This window comes from Malaya genurostris, chromosome 2 (assembly GCF_030247185.1).
Source record: "Malaya genurostris strain Urasoe2022 chromosome 2, Malgen_1.1, whole genome shotgun sequence".
Lineage (NCBI taxonomy): Eukaryota > Metazoa > Arthropoda > Insecta > Diptera > Culicidae > Malaya > Malaya genurostris.
This window is the reverse complement of record NC_080571.1, coordinates 298,748,854-298,769,212: the sequence shown is the minus strand read 5'-3', so window position 1 is coordinate 298,769,212 and position 20,359 is coordinate 298,748,854. Positions and strand designations below refer to the sequence as shown.

At 38.8% G+C, this 20,359-nt stretch overlaps 1 protein-coding gene across 5 annotated transcripts in view; it reads left to right on the top strand.

Moving 5' to 3' along the window:
• The window catches only part of LOC131430743 (protein bark beetle), a 61,555-nt gene that overhangs the window by 29,572 nt on the left and 11,624 nt on the right, over positions 1 to 20,359 (top strand). For all 5 annotated transcript variants that reach the window (XM_058595940.1, XM_058595942.1, XM_058595939.1 and 2 more), the window contains 2 exons: positions 13,886 to 14,061; positions 14,124 to 20,353. In XM_058595940.1, coding sequence (XP_058451923.1) covers positions 13,886 to 14,061; positions 14,124 to 20,353 — 6,406 coding nt within the window. The remainder of the gene's footprint in view (positions 1 to 13,885; positions 14,062 to 14,123; positions 20,354 to 20,359) is intronic.

Here is a 20,359-nt window from a genome sequence, read left to right as displayed (position 1 = left end):
CTACCGCGTGTTCTGTTCCAAACCAGACTGACTCATTATGGCGCTAGCCACCGATACCGGTACCTTTTGTTTGAGTTTCCCTACTCCCGGTTTCGGTGATAGCATAATTTCTTTCTTCCCTACCTATACTGCATATAATATATCAAAATGCAAAAATAATGGTGCGGCTTTATGCTTACTGCATCAAGTGTTCGGCCCGGTCGCCAATACCTCACCTAGTTCCCCTAGATGGGTTTGGCTCGTGCGAAACGACGCACACGCCGGGTGCAATTACCGGTTTTGAACTGATGGGTATCGCACGCTCGCACCAAATTGGCACAATTATTCCGCGCACCTGGGCCTTCCTAGGTACCGGCGCAATATGGCGCCCGAAGATTTCAAATAGACCATAATTGACTCATCAGCCGGCGATCGGTGTAACAACCGTTTAGCACTTCGACAATCGGTACCGTTCTGGTAATCGATTAAAATAATTTCGGAGATTTGCTTAGACAAATTTTCATGTCTGCTAGATGGTTGTAAAATTTTCAAGACTAGCGATTCACCGCTGTTTTATGCATTATAAAGCCTATATTGAGATGTATCAATTAGAGTGCAATAACTTTTTGTTTTAGTACTAAGGAAACGAATTCTTGTCATTTCGAAGACTGTCACAATGTTACTCTGCTTATATTTGTAATAGAAAGAAATCTAGGGCAACTGCTCCCTAAATCATCCCAGTTCTACCATTTATCTTATATAGAAAAACAAATTTTGTAATATTGCTTCTTAGGACCGATGCAAATATTCATCGACCGATTACAACGCAACTCGTTGATTGTAGACCGAGTAACAAGCGAAATATTCTGCTGACTCGGCTAATGAGATGACTATTGTTACAATTCTTCTACTATTTGGGTTTAGATTCTTATAATCATTGGGTTATTAGCATTACCGTCGGACCCAGCGCTTCCGTCGTGGATGATACGGCCATCACTGCACTTTTTAGTGCATATACAATAACGGTTTCGATAGTTCCAAGCATGGCGTTGTGGCACTACGCTTTCAAATCCGGCTCGACGCACAGTAATAAACATCAAGCACCGTGAGACAGCATGGCACTGGCGTCACTGTTCCATGAATGGTTCCGGAACAAATGTTGTTGGAGTTATAAATGTCACAGTCCGTATTTTTAATATATTAAAACAAGGGGAGTTGAAAGTGCAAGATCAAATTTTTCTAATTGCATTATACTTTCAATGCAAGTTTCCGCTTGTATCCGAAGTTTTTAAAGAATTGCAATTCACTTGGAATGATGGCATATTATCACAGAGAACAGACATCCAAGTAGAGATTTCAATTTGTGTAAGAAATTTAACGATTGTTTCAAAAAGCAATCACCAAACAGCAATTCTCCTGTAGAGACGCTTCGAGCAGCCCAGTAAGCCCTTATGGGCTCTTGCGTTCGAGCTTTCATATAATGGTAATTACATTTACTTTGGACTTTTACTTGTATGCTTTAAACAGCTTTTTTGAAAAAAAAAAATTGTACAAACTAGGATGTCTTTTCTCTATGATATGATCTCAATAATCGAACTATTGTTTAATCTGGTGTTAAAAAAAAATAAATGAAAAATTTTACTAATTTGTGTGATGTCTTACCAAATTAACTACTACCGAAGTTTTATAGTTTATACAAAATGTGTCAGTATTTTTTTCATGAATACGTTTATTCCATAGGCAATCTACAGAAGTTTTTCTTCGCCGTGGCATCCACAATACATAGTACTTTAAACCTAATACATTTCGAATATGATATTAGTATGTTGGTATTTATTAGTTAATCTAAACACTGTTTTTATCAAACGTTTTGCTATTATAAATTACATTAAATAAAATATGAAAGGAAGGTCACGACAAGCAAGAATGTCGCGAACTGGGAAATTGGATAGTCTACCTTGGGTACGCAAGGAACTTATTAGTTGAGATCTGACATCACGATACTCCACGCATTTCCAAACAACATGATCAATATCGCGATAACCTTCGCCACAAGCACAATGATTAGTCTCGGATAGTCCAATTCGAAGGAGATGTGCATCTAACGTGTAGTGATTGGACATGAGTCTGGACATCACACGAATGAAGTCCCTACTCACTTCCAGGCCCATGAACCATGCCTTTGTCGATATTTTAGGAATAATTGAGTGCATCCACCGACCCAGATCAACTTTTAAACGTGTCAGTTGAAACATTATCATTAGATTCTACATATGTTGTTAATCTTTCTGGTAATTTATGGAAACCATCTCGAAATTTATTTCTTTCGAGGCAAACCATTCAACGAACAATTTTTCATCAGTTTAGCGGTACGAGACGGCGCTTAACTTTGCATATGCCGGCATTTTTCACACATTATTCAAGTTGACAATGTGTCGATGGTAGTACTTTTCATTGATCGTTTCATCAGGATTCAATAGTTCGCAGTAAATTGCACCACACTGGGCCTACCAAACACTGTTCATTGTCTTGCCGTCAAAACAATTTGACCCTGCAACCGATGACCCGTCCTTATCTAGTGAAAATAATCGTTTTACCCGTTTCGGGCTTCCAAAACTAAATCTTTTTTCGTTACCCGTGACTTTTGCGTCGAACAAGCTATTTTCTTGGAAACTTAGAAATCATTTTGCCATTATTTTGACGGAATGTAATTTATATATTTCTGACCCGAGCTGCAAATTTTGTTGCGATAGTCAGTTTATATTTTGTTGCAGACTTTTGAGAAATATGTTGTCATATCATAACTTGTCACGTGGGGAAATTATCAGAAAAATGACGAAAATGTCAAATCGTGATAATGTTTGAATATTACTAGCGGCATCTAGCTATCAAACCGATGAACTTCAACTAATATCCCTGGCATTAGCTCAGAGTACTGTTCAAACGAATAATCATTTTTTATCATTTAATAAATGAAGTTTAGATGACAGGATTACTAGAAGGAGTTGAAAAAAATTTAAAGTGAATAAAAAATTTCAAAAGCATAACTTGTTTACCCGGGGAACCTTCAAAATAAGTCAAAAATAATAAATTACAAAATATGGTAAGATGGTGTTAGTACTTTAACTTAAACTGTCAATGCAGTGATGAGTTGAAGACGAAGCGTAAAAATGAAAGTAGTGATGTGCATGTGCATGGGAACTTGTTAATGCTGATAAGTAAAAATAATCATTTACAAAATATCAATATTTCAAAAGAGCAACCATTATTTTCTTATCATTTCCAAACTTTTATTTTACTCAAAAAAATTAGAATATGGAGCTTTCCTTTGCTGTTACCTTACATCCAAAAAGCTGCATGTGTCTCACGGACCACTCACATTCCCAACCCCTAACTTGTTTCAATGTGTTTCAATTTTCCCTATATAACTAATGAATCGAAATGGTAAATAAATATCATTAGTATTATCAGTCAGCCAGAAAAAACATAATGCATTGTTAAATTAACCGATCGAATTTCTGCGGCATTTCTCCATTAATCGGGTCCAATAAAAAAAAAAGACAGATCGGCAAATCAGAGTAGGATTTATATAGAGTGTCCCATTGATTCCCTACAACTTCTTCGAAGAAATTATTCTCGTACACTCAGTAGTTTCCGAGTTACAAAGATTTGGAAAAAGCACACGTAAAAATAATGGTTTGCCATACTGAAGATGTGTGCAAAGTGTTCTTCTAGATCGGAGCATGTCGATATTGATTTTGTTACCTCCGCTGATGTTAATTTCTAGAATGACTTTATGGTCTCCATTGTCTACAAAAAAATGAACAGATTTGCGAAATCGACTCTATAGATGTTATCTGTGAAAAATATCTATACATCAATTTTGTTAATAATAAAACTTAATATGCATTTCACCAGAAGATTTTTTTCCCCAAAAATGGCTTATTAGGTGAAGTGGCTTTCGATTCAATAGCTTCAGGCGAAATGGTCATGATCCGATAAAAATAAATGAATGACTAAAAACTAAATTTGTAAAATATACATCGGAATTATAAAGAAACAAAAATATAAAATCTCATTTCCTTGAGAATAAAAAACAAATTATTTTTATAAGTACCCTGCAAGGTCTATTTCAAGATTGGTTTTAGTATGTTCTCATATCGCAAGTAACATTTACAGCTATACACAGACAATGGCCGTTTCGTTTGGGTAAATGCATTGATTTGTTCATTTTGTGTTCTTTTACTGCCCTTCCTAATGAAAATAATATTTAACGAAGAATAATAAAAACATGATTCTAGTAAAGAATGGTTGTATTGTTTAACATATTTTTCCATAATATGTATAGAGTCTGTCCCACATATTGCAGTAAAATTGTATAGTTCGAAATCGATTTCAACACTGGTATTTATTAGGTTCGTAATTAATGCTAAAAGAGAAATAAATTGAAAATATGGACAGAAACATTGTGCTAAAAGTTTGTTTTAGATAATCAAATCGAACCTACAAACCTTCAGCAGCGGGAACTGCCCTGTCATTACGTTACCCTGGCGACGATGGAAAAGTATGCCAGAAGATACTTCACATCCGGAATGAACTATCAAATTGTCTCTATTTCACATTCGAATATTAAGTGACCAGGCTTTTATATTTATTTTGCATTATTTATGTTGATTATCAATCAACGAGTATTTTCTCATGCAATTTATAAATTTCCAATACTGTTGAAACAGTGTTATTAAAATGTGACGTGACCTTATTTCGTGATAGTTAGTCCCAAAGGAAAGACAGCCTTACGATCCAATATGAAATATTCACAAGGCGGAAGGCAGATGAAAAGTACATTGATTACAACCGGATTGTACATAGTCTGAAGACCAGAAAAATATATATGAGTAACAAAAAGTAAGAGAACGTGAGAAGTCGATGTATGATAAGCCTTTCCAATAATTACCGTTGGAGATAATGGACACTTTGAATGAATTTAAAATGTATGAATTAAAATATAATTCATTTAAGCTCTACGATTTCACTACTTTCGCACACTTCAAAACTAAATCGTCAAAGCGGAACGCCCAGCAAAACAACAAAGAAGCTTAGTAAAACGAGTGCGTACCATTTAATAACGGAGTAGTGAGCACCGAGCGACGACATTTGATCGTCTAATTCCGTTGCCCCTTTATGAAATCTGCTGTCGAATTAATGTCCGAGGCGGCAATGAGTACACAAAAAGTGTTTCTTCGTGACAAACTAGGACAGCGAGCGATGAGTAGTGGTGCGATCAATTGGGTCAAAAACTCTTCTCCAATTAAAGGGTGTTAGAAGATGCAAGCAAGTAATTAGCAACATTTACGAAACTCGTTAGGAATAAGCAACCTTCATATGCGGAGGGATCAAAGCGTATATTTCAATTTATTCAGCAGATACTTTCATGATTGATGGGATAATATGGAAACGGATTAGTTAATTATGTTTGCTGTATGGTTAGTTAAATTCAATCCATTTCAATAGACTTCTTCCGATGCAAACATCTGACGCATTATTCAGACATGCAGTCTGAATCATCTTCTTCAACCAGCGACGAATACAGTAAAACAGTATTCAAAAGTTCCCTGTCATCAACTATGTGACGTGACTTATTATTCTAACGATCATGCAATGAAAATCAGCCGCCGGTTATTGTAACTGTCCCAGCACCATTGAAATGGAAATTGTGTCTACCGAACCACGAATCAAAAATCCGTAGAATAGCAGGTGAATATCCTACTCGCACGACATCGTGACCAGTTTCATTCATGAAACGCAACGCCAGCCGGGCAACACCCTCGATCATCACATGACTGTATGTTTCGCTTCATCCGACGTCGTAAACATCCGTTCGTCGCGAAGGAAAGGTTAGGGCAGTCTTTAATTAATTTAGACGAGAACCGTAGTAGAGCATACTTTATGCCATACAGACATGTGCCAAGTTATCCGCAGTGCATAATTGGTAGTGGCTAACGAGAAGAACACATTAAACTTGATCCGAATGTCAGAGATCGGTCGAGGTCAATTGAAAAAATGACGACATTTGGCGCGTCCGAAGATCGTTCGAGTGGTCATCAATCTGGCTGGCGATGATTAACAGAAGCATCCATTCACTTTTACATGGCCGATAATAGTGCCATCGTGTCGATTGATCGTGTAATCTAGTGGCGTCGATCGTCGGAATAGCGCAGTCGTGAAGAAAGCAAAAGTTAGTTTGGCCTAGGTTTTCTTGAATGAATAGATGCAGATCGTGTTTGAATCAGATGTGGCGGAAAGAGAGGAGAACTAGTTTGGATCCACCATTGTGTTATGAATGTTCTACTGGCAGAAGGTGTGCAATGTGACGATAACAGCGCGAACCTTTCCCTATTATTATGATAATGTCTGTCATTACTATTATTATTAATAGAGGGCCTCAGGGTGCTATAGTAGCTATGTGATATGTAAATGTGTTACGTGATTGATGCACTATTCATTGTTTAACATCGTGAAACTGTGAGAAATAGGTAATGCTTTTACTTTAGCAACGTATTTACTATGGTAATTTTGCTTATTCAGTTACTTTATTGTAATTCTTATCACACAATTTCTCACTCCCATCTATCCCTTATGCTTAAGGATTATATACAGCTGCTTTATCAACAATACGAAGTATACGGTTTAAAATCGAAACTTCTGGGCAAAACAAGACCTGAACTACATATTGAATAATAATTATCAAATCACTATAGTCTGGGTTCCGACTCATTGCTCCATTCCAGGCAAGGAAAGAGCCGATATTTTAGCCAAATGTGGTGCTATGGAGGGTGAAATTTATGAGAGACCGATTGCTTTCAACGAATTTTATAGTGTGTCTCGCCAAAGAACACTTGCCAGCTGGCAAGCTTCTTGGGATAGAGATGATCTGGGTCGGTGTGATGTCCAGACTCATGTCCAATCACTATACGTTAGATACACATCTACTTCGAATTGGACTTTCCGAGACTAATCATTGCGCTTGTGGCGAAGGTTATCGCGATATTGATCATGTCGTTTGGACATGCATGGAGTATCGTGATGCCAGATTTCAACTAATAAATTCCTTGCGTACTCAAGATAGACTATCCAATGTTCCAGTTCGCGACATTCTTACTAGATTGCGTAACCTTCCTTACATTAAACTTCTTTATTATTTAAGGCCATTGGAGTTAAAATTCAATTTTTATTTTTTGTTAGACTCCTTCCTATATATTATGTATTGTATATTGTGGATGCTACGGTGAAGAAAAACTAATGTATACTGCCTTATGAAATAAACGTATTTATGAATAAAAAATCGAAACTTAAATGAAATCTCAATAAAATAGCTCTACTGAAAGTTACCACATACTTCAAGGAGCTCACGGAGAATATTGTTCGTTTCAGTATTCCCAACAACAGTTAGCCGCGGCATGCGACAAAATAAAAAATTCTCAAACTGTCCTACCTTAACAAAGATCACTAGCATTCGAAATATGAACACAAGTGGTAGAAACAATTGGTGAAGTATGCAAAAAGTGAACTTATGTGCCAATCCACCGTTGTTTTAGATTCCATTCTTATACAGAGGGAATTGAAATTCTTCAATCTTCAAAGTTATCGTAACATGTTTATAAAGGCAAAAGGACCAATATTATGTGGGGAAAAATACTTGAGAATTCGCTTATGAAAATAGACATGAGCTCTAATATTAATTAATAATAATGAACAGTCTTCTATCTAGTAATCGTTCCTTTCACAAAAAGACTAAAACTTGTTTTATTTAAAGAAAAAACATTTTAGAATGCATTTGCCACATTGTTGTCGTGCGTGATGTTTCATTGTATTGAAGGACTTGGACTCGATACTGTATATCTCCGTGTCTCTGTACTCAGATACCCGTGATTTGGCGTAATTTGAAATGTGTTTCTCGATCGGGCGTTTTACCCCAATATATTTCAATGCAAAATTTTGAAGAGTTTTGAAAAATGAGATATTTTATTGTTTGGGGTCTAAGCGGTTAGTAGAGCAGACTTCTAAACTGATACACTGAGGATGAATGCAAATAGCATTCGAAATACTGGTTTGTGTCTGTCACTATTTCGTTAGTATTATAATGAAATAGTTAAGTATTATTCATCATAGTTTATGTGCTTTTCATTGCATACAGTAATTGTTTTTTGTTGTTTGAGATGTGCGGAAAAACATAAGGATCGCGATTGGTCGAAAACGACTTTCTAGGATAAAGCAACTCTAGGGTTCTACTGCAACGTGTCTGGTTAGGAAACAATACCTAGTTCGTTCAGCGCACTGTCGTTTGTCCGATAAACTATGTAAGGTCAACTTTTGAATCCTGGTGAAACTGCTCACGGCAAATTTTATAAACAATAGTTGAATTGGATTAGTTGTCGGCTTTCATAGAGATGACATATCAAATAGTTAGAATAGATGAATTTTTAATGTTTATAGTAGTATCTATACTACAAGCAGTAAAATATAAGGCTTGATTTGCATGGGGTCATATCATGACGTAAGACATCAGATTTATCTCAGGATTGTTTGGATGGAATAAAACAGCTGAGCACTTAGATTCAGCATTCATTTAACTACTAAAAATACCAACAATCTTTTTCCGTTCTGGTTTTGTAAGAATGATAATCTTTCCGTCACCTTTTCTTAATTTCAATAGTCATTTTACCTTTTCTCAATTCACCTTTTTCAGATCACCTTTCCAGCTCTTCATCTCTGCACGGATAAAAATCTATTATCGGTACCATAATTTTTCAATCATGAAATCATGAACCATGCCTTCTCATGAAATTTGATAAGCAAAATGATTTCATTTTCATGAAAGATGTGTTATTGTGTATGATACCAATCATTTTGCTCATGAAATCATGACTTATTATTCATGATAGACATGATTCATGATTTCATGATTTTTAATCATAGTACCGGCAATGGATTTTTACCCGTGTGGAGAATTCAGAATTACTTTGCAGTCTATTTCAACATCCATTTAATACTTGCCTTGAATTTCTCGTTCGAATGAAATAAAGTGTAATTTTATAGGTGGGTTAAAATTTTTGTTATGAAATACTTTTCTGTTGCCATGATACCACTAGTCGAACCCAGTTGGAACAAATCCCTTTGCTAAATTTTTTTTTAAAGAAATACAAATGTATATCTTTTGGGGAAACCATCTGTAGGTGAAGCCAATCTAGCACGGAAAGCTGTTTGAAGTCCATCTTCGCATACGTTTCGCCATTCATCGATATTCTGGTTACCTCATGAGAACCTCTCTATATAATTTCAGATTTCGTGTTTTGGAATATGAACAGGATAGTTAGGTGATTTTGGAATTCAATTTGACTTCTAATAGCTGTCATTTTCGAAAAAATATGTACGATGACATGGTTTCGATTATTATTCTCAAGGAGCTATTTTTTAGAAGATTAGTTTTTTAACATTACTCTAAAATCAAAATGCGAAATTATTAAGTTACTGTTTAGCGTGATAATTGATGAATATTTTAACTAGAATTAACTAAGAGGGTCCATCAAACTTCAATCACAAAACCTTTTTCTGTTACAACACAATCACAAAATCTTGATAATGATTATCGAGATGGCATCGGTGAAAAAACTAGAGTCACTATCCGATGTAGAATGACAGAATGAGTTCCATCAAACAAAATCGGGAAACATCTGGATTCTGTCTTCCCGATTGGTAAAGTTTTTCATAGAGACGCGTAAAGATTGGTAAAGTTTTTCATAGCGGCGGACAAGTTACAACAATAAGCTAATGGCAGCTGACCCGGTAAAGATCTGAAAGATGTTAATTACGAATCTAACTCACCGTCACATTTACATGGTTCAAAAAGTATTGGACCGGAATGAAAAAGAAAACACGGAGTCGAGTGGTGTATAACACTAGCTCCAGGTCTCAGATTTCCAGTAATTCTACAAAAAGGTGAGAACAAACCTTTTCTGTTTATTCGTACTTACGTTAATTCGGTTATGTCTCTGACATCACCAATCCGATTTTTTAACGCAGACCGCTATTGTAACCGCTGTACTTATGATTTAAACACCCAAACCGCGATTTGCGACGACAATCCTTCGTGATACTTTTCAGGACTTCAAAGCGTTTAGTTTCAGGACCACAGAAGAAACGTAATGAGCTTGTGAAGAAAGTTGAAATTATCTTATGCAGGACCGTGATCGGCATTCAGGTCCTGAATCTTTGTATATAACTAGAATACAGCCTTACATATATCTCGTGGTCTAATCTCTGACTATCTTAGGTTGATGTCAGAGTGAGCCAACAGCAACCTTGGAAATCTTCCGCTTCGACATGGACGTGGATTGTTTATACTACCTGAGATCCTTTGATGAGTTTGTTGGTATTCTACCGCAACAAAATTTTATGAACTAGTCGACGACGTTTCGTTCAATACGACTATCGAATGTCTACCCAAGTAGCAATCCGCAACTAGTTCTGATACGACTAAGTCCAAACTATGCTGCATCGATCGACCCCAGTGGAACAGGATCAAGTTCGTGCTTACGTCAACGCAGGTAGAATCGACCAAAGGATCCACGGGCCTTGCTCAAAACGTATTCATTCATTTTGATTCAACGTTGGCTTCGCAATGTTTTTCTTTTGAGGTCATATCGCAAATTTACGAATATTTTTATTCAGTAAAACCTGAAAAACCCGGAATTTGTTCTGAATCTGGATTTAGGCGATCGTTTTTTTTGTTTCGATTATAGAGGTTTTAACCTTAAGGTCATTCGCCTCTTCGGGCCAGAAAAATTTTCTAACCCTATGTGCGGGGTTGGGAATCGAACCCAGGTGGGCTGCGTGAAAGGCATCGACTTACCCATCACGCTATACCCGTCCCCTGGGCGATCGTTTATAGATGCTTTATGTTTCAATTAAATGGATTAGGTTTGTGATCTTGACGATAACCTGAGCCGAACTCAACTCATAGGTATGGAAGCCGAAATGGAAATTTTGATGGATATAATTCGAGGATCTGGAGAAGAATGTCAACAACTTACTTATAGAACAACTCTTCGGTTCTGTCAACGATCGTCTGTTGGCGAAATGTTTGACAACTCAGCTTTCATTAGCCGTGCAAAAACAACAGTATTACTATGACTATACTTCAGTATTACTATTCGTGTTGCATGACGGACTTATGTACTTTTTATAAACGATGCGAATTCCAAATTTAATGTAACTTATTTAGCATTTGCAGTAAAACTTCGAGCTCGGTTTTTGTTTATTTGTAGACGTATCGAAAATGTCGAGAGCATGGTAATTTCAAGTTTACTAATAGTTGTCTGACATTCTAAAAACTTGGTCTTTCTTTGTCAGACCAATAAAATCGTAGACATTATCTGTGAATTACCGTGGCCAACAAAGCTTCAGTTATCTCAAAATAACGCCAAAGGAAAACGGAACACTGTTTAGTCATTCCCATACTGATCATAGCGCGCTGTCAACGAGGACTCAGCTTCAGCTGGATTCATCGTCATTGATCAATGGAAAAAAACTGCCTATCGTCTGAACATGATCTACAATTTCTTAACGTTTTTGTTAAGCTTCAAGAAGTTAAAATCACACGTTCGATATTAACACAGTTTAGTAGGTTTCAATGTGTTAGATGGCACCATTGTGAAATTTCATCATTGTATTGCAGTGCTATTGTTCTTCGCAATTCAGTATTGTTGATTTTAAAACACATTTTAGTCATGATTTGATATGTATCGAGTAGTTTTTACAATTATTTAAATAACAACAAACATTCAAACCAATATACTAATCACCGTTTGTCCGTTTTTCAGTTTTACTTGGTGGAGCTTTTATTTGGAAATGTTTTTTTTATATCGTTTATTTATACCCGGCTTTAACCTAATTTTGGTCGTTCGCCGGATATTTGGAAATGTTTGCTGTTGTAGCTTATTAAAGAAAACGCCATTGTTCGTGTTTATCTTTTTAACAATCGGGTGGTTTTGATGGTTGATTTTTGCATTTGCTGCTGCAGATGAAGCTGTGATCCTGGTACCACTATGTCTACAACCAGGAGTTAATAAAAACGGGATCGTCAAATATGAAAACTAATAAAACTTAATTTACACACATTCTCGCAATAATACGATGTTTAATATTGAACATATCAAATCCATTAGGATGTCTGTAAATGGTGCCCATTACCAGGGGGCTCAAATACAAGCCTGTCTGTTTCAATACACCTAGTGGTGTTATGATTCTCTTCTAGTTAATATTTATATGAAAAATTGATTCTTCACCACTGAATTCGTTTATGACCAAATTAAAAAGAATACTCTGATGCATCCTGATCGACGACGAAACCTACGCCAAGGAAGACTCTCGAGCGCTTCCCGTACCGCAATATTATACGAAATCAGTGTACCAGAACCTGGACGACGCTGACACCACGGTGGCGATGGAAAAGTTTGGGCAGAAGGTGTTGGTCTGGCAAGCAATTTGTACCTGTGGTTTGCGGTCGTCGATTTTCTTCAAGAAGGCACAATTAACGCCAAGGTGCACGAGGGAGAATGTTTGAAGAAGAGCATGCTGCCACTGTACAGAAAGCATAAGGTTCCTTCTCTCTTCTGGCCGGATTTGGTTTCAGCCCACTACGCCAACTCCGTTCTAAAGTGGTTGTCAAAAAATAATGTACAATTCGTGGAAAAGGACATCAACCCACCGAAGTGCCCGGATCTTCGGCCAATTGAAAGGTATTGGGCAATTGTCAAGCGGCACTTTCGAAAGGAAGGAACAGTGTCCCAAAACATGCAGGAGTTTAAAAAAACGGGACAGCTGCCACCAGGAAAGTCACAAAAGTAATTGTGCAGAATTTAATGAAGGATTTTCTTCAATATAATCAGTGAAATGCATAAAAATGTAATTTTTCTACAATATATCGAAAACTGATGTCAACATATGTTGTTTTTTTTCGCTTTTTTATTCAATAATCAATGTTGCTAACTACTTTTCGATACACTTCTTATTTGAAAGTTTCAAGACCATTTTGGAAAATTTCGTACCGTATTTTGTATCATCACTAATATGACGATTCTGGATTCGTTTTCCTCATTTTTTCCGCAGCTTTCAAAATCAGAAATCGAAGAACGATGTAGAAAAAGATAGTTTAATTGGCCATCAACGAACAACAAACCAACGAACTGATTGCTCATGAAATGTAGCATGACGTTCTTGTGTTTGAATGACCATTTCTCTTTGAAGTTTTTCAAATTGTTCTAGATGTAACATTTTTATTTCTTCTGTATCAAGAGAAAGGCCCTTCAATATGCTAATAAGCACAAGTTCTTTGTCTTTCAAGCGAAAAAATGAACACTGAAAGCACCTGTCTGCTGAAGTGTAAACAACAGGAAAATTATTTCAGCATGCACACCGCTTCTAACTGCAAAGCTCGCTTGTCAGCAGCTGGATGATGTACGATGGATAATTACTTCAATTTCTGCGCTCCTCCCATGCTCCGCAAAAATTTTTACTGCTAAATTGCAGGCACGCTTCCCACCATGGTTTTGCTTTTTCCACAACTCGGTTACTGTTACAAGTTACTTTCGATTTTTCATGAACTCAGCTGATTCAGCTGGTTTTCCAATCGAGCTACATGTGTATTCCTGGGTACTATTAAAAAAAACATTGTTTTATCTACTCGTTTATTTCAATTTGTTGAAACGAGTGGTCAGAAATTCGAAATGATTTTCTTTTTAAGGTTTTGTTCAAAACAATTACCGAGAATGTTCATAACTTTACGTTTGCCTTTATTACGGATGTTCATAAATTATAAATTAATTCGATCTCTCGTTCCATTTCACAGGGCACCACGGAAAACAAGATTGTGTTCACCTCGGCACCCAATTCAGGCTACAAAGATATTGTGTCAGATCCCAGGGAAGTGGGAGCAAGACTGGTTGACGGACCAAGTCCACTGGCTGGACGGCTGCAGCTTCTGAACAAGGGAAAATGGCGTTCTGTTTGTACAAATTCAAAAAAGTGAGTACCAATTTGAAATTTGTTTGATTTATCAAATAACCTTCTGTTTTTGAATTTTTCAGTTGGACAATCGCCGACTACGAAACTACATGCCGCCAGATGGGCTACAAAGGGGGACGTTTCTGGAATTGGCTGGATCGAATACAAAACTATGAGCCACGATTGTTGTTTGAAGATCCTAAATGTGCTGGTACCGAGACTAGTTTGTTTGACTGTGGCTGGGGAACGAAACAGGTCGGATCGGGGGTGTGTGATTACCACAGCGATATCGGCGTACAGTGTTTACCGCTGTTCGATCAAGTGACTCCTCACTGGCGTGGGATTCGGTTTGAAAATGCTGAAAGCAAGGAAACATTGGCATATAATCACATACTGTATGATTTCATATCGTTGTCGGAACTGAGGAATGTGGAGATTATACGAGCTGGAACGGGTAGAGGTGGAAGTGCTGAAGCGGCCATTTCGGTGATGGGGATTCCACCAATTTTGGATCACGTGACAATCGATCATTCTTCGTTCACCGGAATCAATGTCACCAAACATGATGCAGCATTTCACTTTAAAGACGTTACCGTACGTAGAAGTAGAGGGTTTGGAATATTCGTAAATTCCAGCTATGGTTCCACTCTGCTAGATGGGGTCACAGTGAGTGAAAATGGAGCTGATGGCATTCGTTATGTCGGTCATGATTTGCGGGCAAGCGAACGAACAGATCGCAGTAAAGTGTTCGATTTTTGCACTCTAACGACTACCGCCTGGCAGATATATCCTTTACAGTTGTCATTCGAACAATCACAGTTTGCACTATCTCAAAAGCAGTGTGCTCAATCGCTTACCACCGGATATGGTCACGTATTAACAATGCATTTTGTCTACTTCGAAATGACACGGAATGAAAGCGCTGTGATTCAGATTTACGACGGTATGTCGGAGAACGATCGCTTGCTGGCTTCTTGGAACATTCGGAATTCCACGAGACCACAAAGTGTCACTAGCACTAGGGAGAAAATGTTCATAAAATTCCGGGCGGAAGCTCGAAGTCAGGTTCTGGCTCACTTTAGAGTAACAGCCGGTATCACCAAGGCATATGATCTCAATGTAACACAATCCACGATCGTCGACAATGGAGGTCGCGGTATTGCCATCGATAACTTACGATCACAAGTTCATGTTCACGCATCAACGATCGCCAACAATAAACACGTAGCGGGTTTGCATGTCACCAGCGGAGCTGGAGATGTCAATGTAACCGATTCGAAGATTAGTTTCAACATTGGAGACGGAATCAACATTACGTACTACGGCGGAAATCGTAACATTTCTCGAAGCTCGCTAAGCTCCAACAGGGGATACGGGTTCGCAGTTTGGTTGAATCAAACCACAAAGGATCGCCAGGAGTACCTTGAGTTCAATCAAACGACAACGATCGAATACTCTAATGTAGTTAAGAATTTAGAAATTTCCGTTCTACATGGTAACTACTGTGGCGATTCGTGGGTTAATATAACTGGCAACTGGTTCAACGACAGTACTAGCAATGCCATCGATATTCAATCCTGTTGGTTTGACACAATAGAGAATAGAAGACTGAGGCTTCAGATAGGACACAACACTTTCGAGCATTTAAACAAAATTGGAATCGTGATTAGCCCTATTCTTAATCTTGAAGGCAAGATCGAATACAACCATTTCCTGAAAGGAAAATATGGAGCTCTGCTAACCAGGAACAAACCGTGGGAGGAGTTCCGACATCTTCCCGTGCGGTTGATAGTCCAACACAACCATTTTATGTATAATAAAGGTATTTACGTGGTCTCTCTAGGATTATCGCCAAACACCGATAACAAGACTCAATGGTTGCTGTTCACAAGAAATTTTGTAAAAAATAACCGAATAAAGGAAATCTTTGGACCTTTGGAAGATGAAGGCGAAGGTTTAGGTGGTGAAGGTCGATTGAATCCAAGATCTCGCGTTGCAGCTCCCGTGGTGATCTCTTCTAACAACGTGGATGTTTTTCGTAACATAATTTCGAATTACGACTCCAAATATGAGGTTGGCTCACAGCTGTCCGATCAGAGTAAGGCACTGAATGTAACCTACAACTGGTTGGGATATCAGGAAGAGGAAAAAATATACGAACGACTGTTTCACCGGAAGGATCGGTTCGATCTCGCCAAAATAGAATACTTCCCATATCTACTGCATCACTCGAACCCCGGCACCCAGACTATAGCGCAATATGCAAAATTTGTACCCTTTTTCTACAAAGATGGATCGGATCGAATCGGCGGAGAAGTTGACGGACAGGAGATTCTACCCGCCGGAAGTTACACGGTAGAAAGAGATATTAACGTGCGTCCCGGCGGAAAATTAATCATCAATTCCGGTGTCATCTTGAACTTCGCCCCAAGTGTTGGAATGATGGTAACGGGTAAATTGGAAGCTCGAGGTCGTAAACCAGATGACATTTTGTTCACCCTGAAGCGAGAGGCCGTCATGACTGACAACGACACGACCGAAGCCATTATGGTTGATCCCGATATGGCAATGGATATCGAAACGGAGCGTGTTGTAAATCTGGATCCGATGGAACCTCAGGTACCAAAAGTTCCTGTGAGATTGGTTGGAGGCGAAAGTGATCACGAGGGTAGGTTGCAGATTTATATGGAAGGCCGATGGGGAACGGTTTGTGACTACGGTTGGACGATAATCAATGCTGCCTTGGTATGTCATCAACTTGGACTAGCACTAAACCCCATAGACTGGATATTACAACGGTCAGAGGTTCCCGGTGCGAGTACGTCGGAAGATGTACTGTTATCGAATATAAGATGCACAGAACACGATATTGACATTACCCAGTGTCGTGCGGAACGAGCATCTCAAGGTGACTTTGAAAATTCCTGTACTCATGAGAATGATGTCGGAGTACGTTGTTACGAGGGAGCTTGGGCTGGACTGCGATTCGGAGTGCTAGCTGAACGGGCTGATCTCCAGTACGTTACCATTGAGAAAGCTGGTCTTTTTGATTATATGACTAATACCTTCAAGCCGGCACTTCAAATGGATTTCGCACGGCACAATCTCGATAGCATCCGCGTGGTGGAAAATTTACAGGACGGCTTAGGAGTGATCTATTCGGACATCTATGCGGGCTCATCTGTCAATAACGTGAAGAACTCGGAGTTTGCAGCCAACAGAGGTAACGGTATCAGTATGAAACAACTTGGTTTGAAAGTACACGGGAGTATTATAAAAGATAATCGAGGATCTGGAATCAATCACGATTCCGTCATCTCCGCTATGGAACAACGTGAAATAACGAGTTGGTTCAACATGGTTCCGGATTTCAATGTCGATGATTCTGACTACAGACCAATCATGCTTCCTCGTGACTCACAAAACATTGACATCGATCAGTGGCAGATCAAGCATATAATCACTCTGCCAGTAAACGGTGATCCCGTTGAAAAATTGATCACGATTCGATGCCAGCCCGGATATGTAATTGGCATTCAGCTTCTTAATCCAGTGGAAAATCGATCGACGGAAAATGTTTGGATCTATGACTCTCTGGCTGGCAGTACGCATTCCGATATATGGCAGATTAAACGTGATGTTTCCGTTTTTCCGCTAACAACTAGCAGTTATGGTGCAATCCTCCACTACAAAAGTGGACATAATGCTCTGGGCGGAGCAGTTCTTGTACTACGATCAATCCAAGCTCCGGTTCAGAATATATACAACCGTATCGTTAGAGGACCAGTGCCAACGCTGCAGATCACATCCACCAAAATTCAGCGAAACTATCGTGGAATCACCGGCACCTACTACAACCGGTATTTGGGGGTACAAAGCGAGCTCTATCTTCGCAAGGCGAACGAATCGATAAAGTTAGTGAATTGCGAAATAAGTCACAACCGGGAGGAAGCATTTTTCGTGCATTCGCCATTTTGGGACGTCCACGAGAGCAATATTTCCGAGATAACGATCCACATCAACAACAGTATGATTCGAGACAATGGTCGGGGAGTGAGACAGTTTTCACGAGATCTTCGATCTTCAAACAATCTGTTCCATTATGTGCTACAGGATACAACTATCGAAAGTAACTCTTTCGGAGGACTTGAACTAAGTTTGCCATATGTCTGGCAGTATAATGAAAACTTCACCCATTCCGTATTTCTTGGGAATGACACGTGGGTGAGGAACAGACGCTTCGGAATAATAATTGATGGCCATTTTGCAGTGGTTAACATTTCTTCGAACATCTTTATGGATAATGTGTGTGCTCATGGATTAATTGGTTTCAAGGGAATGGAGAAAAAGTTACGAATCGATAATAACCGAATTGTTAAAAACTCTGGAAAGTATCTGGTAGAATTTAGATCGGACAGTCAGAGTGAAATTTTGGGAGAGATACCGGCAATCTTTGCTTTTAACCACATTGAAGGCAATGAGAAGGTCGTATCAACGCGATCTGAAATGAGAAATTTCATACGGGGAGATCGAGGAAATGCGAAAGATCCAACTTGTGTTATTGGCTTTGGAGGAGTTCAAAAGGTTCAGATTTATCGGAACGTCATTAGTAACAACGAACAAGATTATGATCTGATTGCAGGAATAAAATCCGCTAGATTGAACAGTTTTCTGGATGTTCGAGAGAATTGGTGGGGATCGCAAGATGAGGAACACATTCGGGCGAGAATATTTGACTTTGATGACTGGAATAATCACGCAGAAGCGCAGTATCGGCCATACCTGATTGAAGATAGTATTGACGGAAGTGTTTCCATAATGATTTCTAAAAATAGAACGATAGATTTAGATAATTTTGGTGGTAGAATAACAGAAGATATTTCGATCTATCGAAGAGAGCAGCCATATGTAATTAAGTCGGATATTACCATAATGCCGGGTGTAACGATGAATATTTATCCTGGGGTGGTTATGGAGTTTGCGCCCAATGTTGGAATCCTAACATTAGGAACCTTAGTTGCCCGGGGTACACGAGATGGAGAAATCGTTTTAAAACCTATCAAAGGTGCTTCGGAACAGATTAATCGCGTGGAAAGATCATTGGAGAACATGGTTAATTATGATTCTATCCGGTTATGCACCAACCGAAATTGTTCCGGAAGCGAACAGGAAAATGAGAAGATCAGGGAAGGTTTCTTAGAATATTACAACCACACAACCCTGCAGTGGATTCCCATTTGTGATCGTCGGTTCACGGAACGTAATGCCCAAGTAGTTTGTCGAGAGTTAGGGTACGATCCCCTCGATGTGTTTATCGGGCACGATCGAAGAATCGAGTTCCATACGAATTCGCTGACGAGAATATGGTCCTGGGTTGAGCCGATGGAATGTCACGGAGACGAGCTACGTCTGGAAGAATGCCCTGAGCGGTTGAACGGACAGCTGTATGGGCGACGTCACCAGTGTCAATGGTTTTCCGATTTTGTATTCATCAGTTGCAATGGAGAACCGGAAGAAAGAAACTACTGGGGAGGAGTACGTTTCTCTAATCCAGATTTTGAAGCTAGTTTTTACGAGCACCGGATTCATGATGCAGCAACCCATTCCAACACCAAACGAGTGGAAAGTGTAATGGAATTCGTCCGAATTGAGCGAGCTGGAATGCTACACGGAGAAAAGTCACCAGCGGTGCAGACTATCTCGAAAAATCCCAGTATCAGCTTTGTATCAATCAGAAATAGTGCTCATCATGCCGTAAACCTGGTGTCTCCCAGTGATGCTATTCATTTGAACTATTTAAGTGTATATAGAGCTTTGGGTCAAGGAATCAACGCTATTTCGCTAACCGGCGAAGGTCGGGAAAGTGATGAATCTAGCTATAGTCCTTTGAAAGATCTGGATCTCCCATACAATCTGTTTTCGATGATTGACATATGCGATACGAACAAGGAGGTTACATTAGAGGAACGTGTTCTAGTCTATTACAAGTACGATAACAATCCAGTGAACTGTGTCAAAATTTTCAAAAGTGCCTACCGTGTGAAACCACTTGGATTCCGATTACTGCAGTCGAACTTGTTCAATCATTCCAAGGAATATGGTCGACGGGATATGATTCAACTGTTCGACGGTAACATCTATAATGTTTCCGCAAGGGGGATAGGAATCATCGATGCCGATTCAGACAACCAAAAAAGATTATTCAAAACGTATGAACCAGCGTTGAGTGTCCGTTTGATAGCTAGTGGAGCGCCGGCTAGACACGGTTTCATTGCTGAAGTAGTCACTCTACCGATATCAGCTATTGGATTTAGTAGGT